The sequence below is a fragment of the Nerophis lumbriciformis genome, linkage group LG02 (genome assembly GCF_033978685.3).
Source record: "Nerophis lumbriciformis linkage group LG02, RoL_Nlum_v2.1, whole genome shotgun sequence".
Taxonomy (NCBI): domain Eukaryota; kingdom Metazoa; phylum Chordata; class Actinopteri; order Syngnathiformes; family Syngnathidae; genus Nerophis; species Nerophis lumbriciformis.
Genome location: NC_084549.2, coordinates 57,633,444 through 57,647,505, shown reverse-complemented (window position 1 = coordinate 57,647,505; position 14,062 = coordinate 57,633,444). Strand labels below are relative to the sequence as shown.

Here is a 14,062-nt window from a genome sequence, read left to right as displayed (position 1 = left end):
GACTGTATTAAATGGGCTGTTTGAAACATGGCAGAATTTTTCACCCCCCCCCCCTGAAAAAAAATATGTATTTATTTATCTATCTGTATGTGTCAAGATATATGCTAATGCCTCTCACTCCCACCAACAGGCTGTTTAGAACTTGCTCACAGTTAGGTTTTTCTCGAGTACAGAATTTTTTACCCCCCCCCCCCCCCCCCGAAGTGAATGTTTATTTATCAATCTATCCCAGTAAATCTCAAACTAGGGAGCTAATGTTAGCAAACGGCTTATAGTTCAATTAAAACGGGATTAACTATGATTAATCTATCACAGTGGTTCTTAAACTGTGTTGGTGGTACTCGGGCTCCATCTAGTGGTACGCCAAAGAATCACTCACGGCCGAAAACTACGGAGTATATTTCTTAAATAAAACCTCTGCCGTGTTTTTAATGAATACTTGGCCCTACAACGCTACCGTACTCTAATGTTGGTCATTTTGGTGGTACTTGGAGATCCAAGTGTTTTCTGAGGCGGTACTTGGTGAAAAAAGGTCTTGAGAACCACTGGCCTATCTGTATGTGTCAAGATATACGCGACATACCACGCCACATTTGTCATAGCGGTGAGGCGTTTTGCGACATATAAGGCACAACACTGAGGGCGAAACCAAACTAGCGCTGAGGCCAAAAGGCAGTGTTTCCATGGAGACGTCACGTCAAAGTACAAACTCCCCAAAGTACATACAAACTCTGGAAAAACAATATAATTATGAAATGTTGTCGGGCTTAAAAAGACACTGCTGACAGAGTGCGAGTGTGGTGACGTGCGCTGACCACTAAGGGATCACAGTGTTGAAAAGACGCCACCGCCGCGATCACTACCACCATGTGCACAGCAGAGGAGGTCATACTTGAAGTCTTTTTTTTTGTTTTCTTTTTACTGCCCTTTCGGTGCTTTGGTCAGCGTGATGAGCAGAGGGTAGTGGATGTTCTCGTCGTACGCTTCTTTGCCTTCCTGCAGCATCTGGACACAACACAAGAGACGTGCTTTTACTTCAAACATTTGAGGCTGTTCCTTGGCAGAAATCACAATGTTGCAATGAATGTGGCTTTAACTTATAGTCTCACACTTTTAAAATAGGCTGACCAAGTTTAAAGGTTTAGATGCAAAAAAACGACTATTTTACCGACGTTCTTAAAAGTAATATGTGTCCCTGGAGCAGGCCTGGGCAAATTTAGAGAAAAAATATGTGTCTGGGGGCCGGTATATCTATTTTTAGGAACACTAATACAAGAACTCATAATAATGTCTGATTGAATGCTAAAAACGTTATGACAGACCGTCTTAAAAAACGGAATGGAATTTTACATTTTTCTATGAACATGTCAGGTTCAAACACTGAGGACATCTATTAAACAAGACAAGAAGCAAGGAATTAAACGGAGACAGAATTAAATTTGGCTCAATTGAGGAGAGACGTCTGGACTGCACTCTTTGCACAGTCTCACCACGCTCTGACGAAATATCTATTTTTAGGAACACTAATACAAGAACTCACAATAATGTCTGATTGAATGCTAAAAAGGTTATGACAGACCGTCTTAAAAAACGGAATGGAATTTTACATTTTTCTATGAACATGTCAGGTTCAAACACTGAGGACATCTATTAAACAAGACAAGAAGCAAGGAATTAAACGGAGGCAGAATTAAATTTGGCTCAATTGAGGAGAGAAGTCTGGACTGTACTCTTTGCACAGTCGCACCACGCTCTGACGAAATATCTATTTTTAGGAACACTAATACAATAACTCACAATAATGTCTGATTGAATGCTAAAAACGTTATGACAGACCGTCTTAAAAAACGTAATGGAATTTTACATTTTTCTATAAACATGTCAGGTTCAAACACTGATGACATCTATTAAACAAGACAAGAAGAAAGGAATTAAACGGAGGCAGACTTAAATTTGGCTCAATTGAGGAGAGACGTCTGGACTGCACTCTTTGCACAGTCTCACCACGCTCTGACGAAAGATTGTACGCCTGCTCTTTTATTTGGACTTTCCCTGATTACATGGCAACAGCTGTTTCTAAGGGACGGGGGTCGTAAACAGGTGCTGCCTTTGGCCACAAAACAGTTCAAAGAAAAGGTCGCCTTGAGGGGAGTCTGGTCCTGCTTTCTCTCCAATTTGTAGTTCTTGGGTCAAGACAAAATATTTCTGTGGATAATAATACATCAAAGAAACAGAACACCTTCATGTTGCTTCCCATCCTACACAGTGGACTTTAACAAGCCTTCTTCTTGGTAGGATCAAAGACAGCTTGTGTCTTCTCGCCGGGAACTCATGGCAACACAAAGTTTTGTGATAACTTAGATACAATTATTCTGACAGAACAGTAAAACACTGACTATTGACAAAACATGAACATCACACCGCCCTCTTCAGAGCGGTAACAGCCAATCAGCAGTGCGTATTCAGAGCGCATGTAGTCAGCGCTTCAGCGTCGAGCAGATAGGTGTGTAGCAGGTGAGCATAAGGCACCGTACTCTCCCCAAATTATAATAAACATCTCCCAGTCAACTACTAGTAACATCACTATGAGCCCGTTGACCTTCTAGAAACTTAAACTCCAGCTCAGCTCGCTCGCAGTCCTGGCTTGAGGTGAAGGCTAATTAGCTTTTAGCGTAACGTTAGCTCATTTTGCGGTGTGTGTGTGTGTGTGTGCGTGTGTGTGCGTGTGTGTGTGTAGTCTCTCCTATTGCTATTGTACTATTTTTTCAGCTATAGTTACATTAATCATTAGTAATGTAGCAGCCTAGTTTTGAATGGCAGGGTCCCTGCCATCACATGTTGATACAAATATAACATTTACATAATAAAAATCAACTACAGGCTTCCCAAATGCTGTAATAAATTGAGCATGATGAGTTGACTTGAAACTGTTTAATGTTGCACTTTTTATATGTAGAAGAAAAGTTTTGTCATTTTATTTAATCTGAGCAACAAGTTGAGGCAGTTTAATGTTGATTAACGTGCGCAGAATTATTATAGTGTTCCCAATGTTAAAAGGATAAAGCAGTTGTTTACAAATTTGGTAAATAAATAACCAAAAAATTTATATTTTGTTGTTTTCTTACTGTACCAAAAATGAACCGAACCGTGACCTCTGAACCGAGGTACGTACGGAACCGAAATTGTAACATATTCTAAGTAACTAAGACTTAATTTAGAGTTATTTGGACACTAGGGGAACATATAAGGGAAGACTCTTAGTTAATGGCTTACTGGTTGTATAATAGGGCCATGCAAAATAACACATTAATAAGTACTTAACAATGACTAATTAGGAGCCAATGTTACTAATTTGCATGTTAATAAGCAACTAATTAATGGTGAATATGCTCCCCATACTAAAGTGTTACCATATATATATATATATATATATATATATATATATATATATATATATATATATATATATATATATATAAAGGCTGTGAATCTTTGGGTGTCCCACGATTCGATTGAAAATCGATTCTTGGGGTCACGATTCGATTCAAAATCGATTTTTTTTTTCAATTTTAAAACGAAAAAAACCCAAAAAAACAAAACAAAACAAAAAAAAAAAACGATTTTTTTTTTTTCCCGATTCAAAAGGATTCTCTATTCATTTAATACATAAGATTTCAGCAGGATCTACCCCAGTCTGCTGACATGCAAGCAGAGTAGTAGATTTTTGTAAAAAGCTTTTATAATTGTAAAGGACAATGTTTTATCAACTGATTGCAATAATGTAAATTTGTTTTAACTAATAAATGAACCAAAAATATGACTTATTTTATCTTTGTGAAAATATTGGACACAGTGTGTTGTCAAGCTTATGAGATGCGATGCAAGTGTAAGCCACTGTGACACTATTGTTCATTTATTAATAAAGTTTATGAGTTTGAACATCAAATATGTTGTCTTTGTAGTGCATTCAACTGAATATGGGTTGAAAAGGATTTGCAAATCATTGTATTCCGTTTATATTTACATCTAACACAATTTCCCAACTCAAATGGAAACGGGTTTGTATATATATATATATATATATATATATATATATATATATATATATATATATATATATATATATATATATATACAGCCCGGCCCCCCAATTTTTTTAACTCAATGCGGCCCCCCGAGTCAAAAAGTTTGGGGACCCCTGGACTAACCTAATGACTTTGCTGTAAAATGTAAGTGTTTTGCTAGCATCGTAGCTAACATAGCCATGCTAGCGTTGCTAATGTTTGCATCCCACTGTCCTACTCCTTAATATTACCTCGTTGTACATGAAATAGTGTCCGCCCTGAGATCGGTAGGTCGTGAGTTCAAACCCCCGGCCGAGTCATACCAAAGTCTATAAAAATGGGACCCATTATATGAGGGGCCGTTAGGGACATTATTCAGAATTACCTCTTACATACACTACTGAAATGCTCTCACATTAAAAACTGAAATGTTTTTCTCTCACATACACTACTGAAACACTCTTATACACACTATGTGAGAGCATTTCAGAATTCTGAATAATGTCCCTAACGGCCCCTCATACCATTACCTCCCTGCTTGACACTCAGCATCAAGGGTTGGAATTGGGGGTTAAATCACCAAAAATGATTCCCGGGCGTGGCCACCGCTGCTGCTCACTGCTCCCCTCACCTCCCAGGGGGTGATCAAGGGTGATGGGTCAAATGCAGAGAATAATTTCGCCACACCTAGTGTGTGTGTGACAATCATTGGTACTTTATATGGCATCGGAGTTACAGTGCATATGCAAAAGGTGGATAAAGTACACAATAGTCTCGTTAGGGTTCAAGTTACAGACGCACATAAACCAGCGTTACAGGTAACGTCTTCATGCCAATCTGCCGCCTTGTGGCCCCGCCCCTTGTCCCCCATCGTCCTTAATGCGTGTTATCTCCCCTCCAGGCGCCGGCCGGTGGTTGAACCGGTGACCCCTCCCGATGACAAGAAGGAGAAGGCCCCAAAGGGGTTGCCGGGCGTGGAGGGGCAGCTGCCTCCAAAAAAAGAGCGCTACGTCGAGCCGCCATGTTGAGCGCCATTGAAAAGCTGCCAGGCGTAAGGAAGGAGCAAGGAGGCGATGCGAGGAGGGAAGGAGGCAGGGAGAATACAAAGAAGGTGAGGGAGGGGCTGAAGAGCTGGCAGAGGTGAAAAGTTTAACAAGCAAAGCTGTTCCTCCTGATCGCAGGCTGCCTAATCAGCTTCATGGGTGGCTGCCTAAATCGGCTCTCAAACCCGACCCCCTGCCCCCCCGCCAGCCACCACCCACACCCTTTTCTCTCGCTTTCATTCCAAGGTGCAAGTAATTTCTTTTAGTGCCACTTTCACCAGCAGCCTCGCTCTTGTGTGGCCCCCCCACCCCCGTCTCCGTCAGGGAGGAAGTGGGCCAAGGTGAGGATGGAGCGTGGAAGATTAGGGGAAGGGTGCCAACACAAGTTGCTACCCAGTGGTCTGGTTCAGGTGGGGTCACCTCAGTCCGCTTCGGCACGGCACACCCTCGTCCAGGCAGGATGGCGATAGCTGGTGCCACGACGTACGTAGCGCCAGTGTCCTTAGATTGAACAAAGACGAAGAGTGTTGAGTTCTTTCTTACACTTTGCGTACCAAACTATTTTAGTCGCTATCCCAAAGGAAAAGTGTTAAAATCTGATAGGAATAATTTGGTAAAGGTTTACATCTGGTACTGTACCTTATTTCACGACCTGAATTTAAAGGTACATTGTTATTTTGGTACCTGTTCTCTGTAATGACAAAGTTATTTCAATATTCGGTACCAGATTTGTTTGGTACTTAGCTTCAGTCTTAAATACTTCAGTATCTCGAAAGTACCAGATTATTTTGGTACACGGTTATTTCGGTACCTGTTTTCTTCAGTGACAGGTTATTTCAATATTTAGTACCAGATTGGTTTGGTACTTAGTTTCAGTCCTGATTATTTCAGTATCTCGAAAGTACAGGATTATTTTGGTACCTGTTTTCTTCAGTGACAGGTTATTTCAATGTTTGGTAACATATTCGTTTGGTACTTAGTTTCAGTCCTGATTACTTCAGTATCTCGAAAGTACCAGATTATTTTGGTACACGGTTATTTCGGTACCTGTTTTCTTCAGTGACAGGTTATTTCAATATTTAGTACCAGATTCGTTTGGTACTTAGTTTCACTCCTGATTATTTCACTATTTCGAAAGTACCAGATTATTTTGGGTCATGGTTATTTTGGTACCTGTTTTCTTCAGTGAACGGTTATTTCAATATTTGGTGCCAGATTTGTTTGGTACTTAGTTTCAGTCCGGATTATTTTAGTATCTCGAAAGTACCAGATTATTTTGGTACCTGTTTTCTTCAGTGACAGGTTATTTCAATATTTGGTACCAGATTTGTTCGGTACTTAGTTTCAGTCCTGATTATTTTTGTATCTCGAAAGTACCAGATTATTTTGGTACATGGTTATTTCGGTACCTGTTTTCTTCAGTGACAGGTTATTTCAATATTTGGTACCAGATTTGTTTGGTACTTAATTTCAGTCCTGATTATTTCAGTATCTCGAAAGTAACAGATTATTTGGGGACATGGTTATTTCGGTACCTGTTTTCTTCAGTGACAGGTTATTTCAATATTAGGTACCAGATTCGTTTGGTACTTAGTTTCAGTCCTGATTATTTCAGTATCTCGAAAGTACAGGATTATTTTGGTACCTGTTTTCTTCAGTGACAGGTTATTTCAATGTTTGGTAACATATTTGTTTGGTACTTAGTTTCAATCCTGATTACTTCAGTATCTCGAAAGTACCAGATTATTTTGGGTCATGGTTATTTTGGTACCTGTTTTCTTCAGTGACAGGTTATTTCAATATTTGGTACCAGATTTGTTTGGTACTTAATTTCAATCCTGATTATTTCAGTATCTCAAAAGTACCAGATTATTTGGGGACATGGTTATATCGGTACCTGTTTTCTTCAGTGAAAGGTTATTTCAATATTTAGTATCAGATTCGTTTGGTACTTAGTTTCAATCCTGATTACTTCAGTATCTCGAAAGTACCAGATTATTTTGGTACATGGTTATTTTGGTACCTGTTTTCTTCAGTGACAGGTTATTTCAATATTTGGTACCAGATTCGTTTGGTACTTAATTTCAGTCCCGATTATTTCAGTATCTCGAAAGTAACAGATTATTTTAGTACATGGTTATTTTGGTACCTGTTTTCTTCAGTGACAGGTTATTTCAATATTTAGTATGAGATTTGTTTGCTACTTAGTTTCAGTCCTGATTACTTCAGTATCTCAAAAGTACCAGATTATTTTGGTACATGGTTATTTTGGTACCTGTTTTCTTCGGTGACAGGTTATTTCAATATTTGGTACTAGATTCGTTTGGGACTTAGTTTCAGTCCTAATTATTTCAGTATCTTGAAAGTACCAGATTATTTGGGGTCATGGTTATTTTGGTACCTGTTTTCTTCAGTGACAGGTTATTTCAATATTTGGTAACAGATTGGTTTGGTGTCGTGGTTATTTTGGTACCTATTTTGTTCAGTGACAGGTTATTTCAATATTTGGTAACAGATTGGTTTGGTACCTATTTCAGTTCTGATTATTTCAGTATCTCGAACAAAACTACTTAAGTACCAGATTATTTTGGTACATGGTAATTTTGGGTACCTGATTATAGTACCTCGAACCAGGTTATTTTAGTACCAGATTATTTTGGTACCTGATTATTTCAGTGCTTCCAACAAGGCTACTTTAGCACATGATTCTTTTTGTTACATGGTTATGTTAGTATCTGGTTATTTCAGTACCTTGAACCAGGCTACTTCAGAACAGGATTATTTTGGTACTTGATTATTTCAGTGCCTTGAACAAGGCTACTTTAAATACTAGATTATTTTGGTACCATATTATTTCAAGTGCATTGAACAAGGCTACTTAATACTGGACTATTTCGTTACCTGATAATTTCAGCGCTTTGAACTAGGCTAGTTTAGTACCAGATTATTGTGGTACTTAATTATTTCAGTGCATTGAACCAGGTTACTTTAGTACCAGATTATTTTGGTACTTAAATATTTCAGTGCCTTGAACCAGGTTACTTTAGTACCAGATTATTATGGCATTTATTTATTTCAGTGCCTTGAACAAGGATACTTTAGTACTAGATTATTTCAATACCTGATTATTTCAGTGCCTTTAACCAGGTTACTTTAGTACAAGATTATTTTGGTACTTAATTATTTCAGTGTCTTGAACCAGGTTACTTCAATATATATATCTGATTTTGGTACCTGGTCATTTAGGTACCGGGCTATTCTCGAAACCAAATATTTCAGTACCAGATTATTTTGGAACCCATTGACTTTGGTTCCTATTATTATATAATTAAGTATTTGACCATTTTGGTATATCAAAACAGGTAATTTAACAACCCGATTATTTAGCCTCCACACATTTTGGTATTTAAGTATTTCTGTACTACTCTGGTAACGAGTAATAAGGATATAATTTATTTTTGATGGTACCGGATTTTTGGTATCAAATTGTTTTTGGTATCTGTTTATTTGAGTAGCAAATTATTTCGAGACACCGAGACTTACAATTTTACCTGTATTACCTGTATTGTGGTACCTCATTACTTTGGAAACAATGTTTTTCCGCATATTGTTGTTTTAATATTTGTTTTTTTGAGTAGCAGATTATTTTGTTACCTAGTTATTTGAGCACAATAATATTTTGATACTGGTTATTTAACTGTCAGATTATTTTGATACATGGCTGGTTATTTAAATACCATAATATTTTGATGCCTGGTTATTTAAGTACCAGATTGTTTTGATACTTGGTTATTTAAATACCATTTTATTTTGATATCTGGTTATTTGAGTACCAGATTAATTTGATACCTGGTTATTTGGTAGCAGACTATTTTAATACTTGGTTGTTTAAGTACTAGAATATTTTGATACCTGGCTATTTGAGTACCAGATTATTTTGATACTTGGTTATTTAAATACCAGTTTATTTTGATACTTGGTTGTTTAAGTACTAGAATATTTTGATATCTGGTTGTTTAAATATCAGTTTATTTTGACTCTTGGTTATTTTTAGCAACAGTTTATTTTGATACCTGATTAATTGAATACCATACTATTTTGATACCTATTTATTTGAGCACCATATGATTTTGATACCTGGTGATTTGAGTACCAGATCATTTTGATGCTGGGTTATTTAAATACCATTTTATTTTGATATTTAGTTATTTAAATACAAGATTTGTTGGATACTTGGTTATTTAAGTAACAGATTATTTGATACCTGATTCTGTAAATACTAGTTTATTTTGATACGTGGTTAGTTAAATACTAGAATGATTTGATACTTGGTGATTTACATACTATTTTTCTTGGGTACCTGGTTATTTTAGTAACAAATTATTTTGATACCCGATTATTTGAAGAGTATATTATTTTGATACCTGCTTATTTGAGTAATAGATCATTTTGATACATTGTTATTTGAGTATTTTTTTATTTATTTTAATATCTGATTATTTGAGTTTTTGATTATTTTGGGACCCATTTATTTTAGTACGAGACTATTCTAGGACCTGGTTATTTGAGTACTAGGTTATTTTGGTTGTAGGTTATTTTAGTGCCAGATTCTTTTGATACCCAATTACTCTAATACTAAATTATATTGATAGTTGGTTATTTTAGTACCAGATTCTTTTGATACCCAATTAATCTAGTACTAGATTATTTTTGGTAGTTGGTTATTTTAGTACCATATTATTTTGATACTTGGAATTTTGAGTATTAGATAGATATCTTACCTGGTTATTTAAGCGTTAGAAGATTTTGATACATTGTTATTTGAGTATTTTATTAAAATTTTAATACCAGATTATTTGAGTTTCTGATTATTTTGGGACCCATTTATTTTAGTATGAGACTATTCTAGGACCTGGTTATTTCAGTACACGATTATTTTGGTAGTTGGTTATTTTAGTACCAGATTCTTTTGATACCCAATTACTCTAATACTAAATTATTTTGGTATTTGGTTATTTTAGTACCAGATTCTTTTGATACCCATTTAATCTAGTACTAGATTATTTTGGTAGTTGGTTATTTTAGTACCATATTATTTTGATACTTGGAATTTTGAGTATTAGATCATTGTATTACCTGGTTATAAAAGCATTAGAATATTTTGATACATTGTTATTTGAGTATTTTATTTAAATTTTAATACCAGATTATTTGAGTTTCTGATTATTTTGGCACCCATTTATTTTAGTACGAGACTATTCTAGAACCTGGTTATTTGAGTACTAGGTTATTTTGGTTGTTGGTTATTTTAGTGCCGAATTCTTTTGATACCCAATTACTCTAATACTAAATTATTTTGGTAGTTGGTTATTTTAGTACCAGATTCTTTTGATACCCAATTAATCTAGTCCTAGATTATTTCGGGTAGTTGGTTATTTTAGTACCATATTATTTTGATACTTGAAATTTTGAGTATTAGATAGTTATCTTACCTGGTTATTTAAGTGTTAGAATATTTTGATACATTGTAATTTGAGTATTCTATTTAAATTTTAATATCAGATTATTCGAATTTCTGATTATTATGGGACCCATTTATTTTAGTACGAGACTATTCTAGGACCTGGTTATTTCAGTACACGATTATTTGGGTAGTTGGTTATTTTAGTACCGGATTCTTTTGAAACCCAATTACTCTAATACTAAATTATTTTGGTATTTGGTTATTTTAGTACCAGATTCTTTTGATACCCAATTAATCTAGTACTAGATTATTTTGGTAGTTGGTTATTTTAGTACCATATAATTTTGATAATTGGAATTTTGAGAATTAGATCATTGTATTACCTGGTTATATAAGCATTAGAATATTTTGATACATTGTTATTTGAGTATTTTATTTAAATCTTAATACCAGATTATTTGACCTTCTGATTATGTTGGCACCCATTTACTTTAGTACGAGACTATTCTAGGACCAGGTTATTTGAGTACTAGGTTATTTTGGTTGTTGGTTATTTTAGTGCCAGATTCTTTTGATACCCAATTACTCTAAAACTAAATTATTTGGGTAGTTGGTTATTTTAGTACCAGATTATTTAGATACCCAATTAATCTAGTACTAGATTATTTTTGGTAGTTGGTTATTTTAGTACCATATTATTTTGATACTTGGAATTTTGAGTATTAGATAGTTATTTTACCTTGTTATTTAAGCGTTAGAATATTTTGATACATTGTAATTTGAGTATTTTACTTAAATTTTAATATCAGATTATTTGAATTTCTGATTATTATGGGACCCATGTATTTTAGTACGAGTCTATTATAGTTGGTTATTTTAGTACCAGATTCTCTTGATACCCAATTAATCTAGTACTAGATTATTTTGGTAGTTGGTTACTTTAGTACCAGATTCTTTTGACACCCAAGTAATCTAGTACTAGATTATTTTGGTAGTTGGTTATTTTAGTACCACATTATTTCGCTACCCAATTAATCTAGTAGTAGATTATTTTGGTAGTTGGTTATTTTAGTACCAGATTCTTTTGACACCCAATTAATCTAAAACTAGATTATTTTGGTAGTTGGTTATTTTAGCACCACATTATTTTGCTACCCAATTAATCTAGTACTAGATTTTTTTGGTAGTTGGTTATTTTAGTACCAGATTCTTTTGATACCCAATTAATCTAGTACTAGATTATTTTGGTAGTTGGTTATTTTAGCACCAGATTCTTTTGACACCCAATTAATCTAGTACTAGATTATTTTGGTAGTTGGTTATTTTAGTACCAGATTATTTTGCTACCCAATTAATCTAGTAGTAGATTATTTTGGTAGTTGGTTATTTTAGTACCAGATTCTTTTGACACCCAATTAATCTAGTACTAGATTATTTTGGTAGTTGGTTATTTTAGTACCAGATTATTTTGCTACCCAATTAATCTAGTAGTAGATTATTTTGGTAATTAGTTATTTTAGTACCAGATTCTTTTGACACCCAATTAATCTAGTACAAGATTATTTTGGTAGTTGGTTATTTTAGTACCAGATTATTTTGCTACCCAATTAATCTAGTACTAGATTATTTTGGTAGTTGGTTATTTTAGTACCAGATTCTTTTGATACCCAATTAATCTAGTACTACATTATTTTAGTAGTTGGTTATTTTAGTACCAGATTCTTTTGACACCCAATTAATCTAGTACTAGATTATTTTGGTAGTTGGTTATTTTAGTACCACATTATTTTGCTACCCAATTAATCTAGTACTACATTTTTTTGGTAGTTGGTTATTTTAGTATCAGATTCTTTTGATACCCAATTAATCTAGTACTAGATTATTTTGGTAGTTGGTTATTTTAGTACCAGATTCTTTTGACACCCAATTCATCTAGTACTAGATTATTTTGGTAGTTGGTTATTTTAGTACCAGATTATTTTGCTACCCAATTAATCTAGTACTAGATTATTTTGGTAGTTGGTTATTTTAGTACCAGATTCTTTTGATACCCAATTAATATAGTACTAGATTATTTTGGTAGTTAGTTATTTTAGTACCATATTCTTTTGACACCCAATTAATCTAGTACTAGATTATTTTGGTAGTTGGTTATTTTAGTACCAGATTATTTTGCTACCCAATTAATCTAGTAGTAGATTATTTTGGTAGTTGGTTATTTTAGTACCAGAATATTTTGACACCCAATTAACCTAGTACTACATTATTTTAGTAGTTGGTTATTTTAGTACCAGATTCTTTTGACACCCAATTAATCTAGTACTAGATTATTTTGGTAGTTGGTTATTTTAGTACCACATTATTTTTCTACCCAATTAATCTAGCACTAGATTTTTTTGGTAGTTGGTTATTTTAGTACCAGATTCTTTTGATACCCAATTAATCTAGTACTAGATTATTTTGGTAGTTGGTTATTTTAGTACCAGATTATTTTGCAACCCAATTAATCTAGTACTAGATTATTTTGGTAGTTGGTTATTTTAGTACCAGATTCTTTTGATACCCAATTAATCTAGTACTGCATTATTTTAGTAGTTGGTTATTTTAGTACCAGATTCTTTTGACACCCAATTAATCTAGTACTGCATTATTTTAGTAGTTGGTTATTTTAGTACCAGATTATTTTGCAACCCAATTAATATAGTACTAGATTATTTTGGTAGTTGGTTATTTTAGTACCACATTATTTTGCTACCCAATTAATCTAGCACTAGATTTTTTTGGTAGTTGGTTATTTTAGCACCAGATTCTTTTGATACCCAATTAATCTAGTACTAGATTATTTTGGTAGTTGGATATTTTAGTACCAGATTATTTTGCTACCCAATTAATCTAGTACTAGATTATTTTGGTAGTTGGTTATTTTAGTACCATATTATTTTGATACCCAATTAATCTAGTACTAGACTATTTTGGTAGTTGGTTATTTTAGTACCAGATTATTTGATACCCAATAAATCTAGTACTAGATTATTTTGCTAGTTGGTTATTTTAGTACCAGATTCTTTTGACACCCAATTAATCTAGTACTTGATTATTTTGGTAGTTGGTTATTTTAGTACCAGATTATTTTGATACCAAATTAATCTAAGACTACATGATTTTGTTAGTTGGTTATTTTAGTACAATATTATTTTGATATTTTGATTTTTCAGTACTAGAATATTTTAGTACCTGGTTATTAAGAGTATCAGATCATTTTCGGACCAAAAAGCACCAAAATTGACATGTTTGGCTAAAAAGTCAATGAGGATATTCCTATTTTTTCAAGGCACCAAAGCCCCCAAAATGCCCCTCCTGAAAATGACTGCACGTTTCAAGAATGAATGAAGTATTTTGCCTTCAGGGATAAATCAAAAGAAAGCAAATTTGGCAGTGGACAGAAGAAAACTTGTGAAATAGTACGCGACAGAGCAAAGGATGCAGGGAGA

General features: G+C 34.4%; 1 protein-coding gene across 2 annotated transcripts in view; it reads right to left on the bottom strand.

Moving 5' to 3' along the window:
* Window positions 1-204: 204 nt before the first annotated feature.
* Window positions 205-14,062, bottom strand: part of camkmt (calmodulin-lysine N-methyltransferase) — a 374,342-nt gene continuing 360,484 nt past the window's right edge. For both annotated transcript variants that reach the window (XM_061970365.2, XM_061970447.2), the window contains one exon: window positions 205-1,005. In XM_061970365.2, coding sequence (XP_061826349.1) covers window positions 919-1,005 — 87 coding nt within the window. In that variant the 3' untranslated portion in view covers window positions 205-918. The remainder of the gene's footprint in view (window positions 1,006-14,062) is intronic.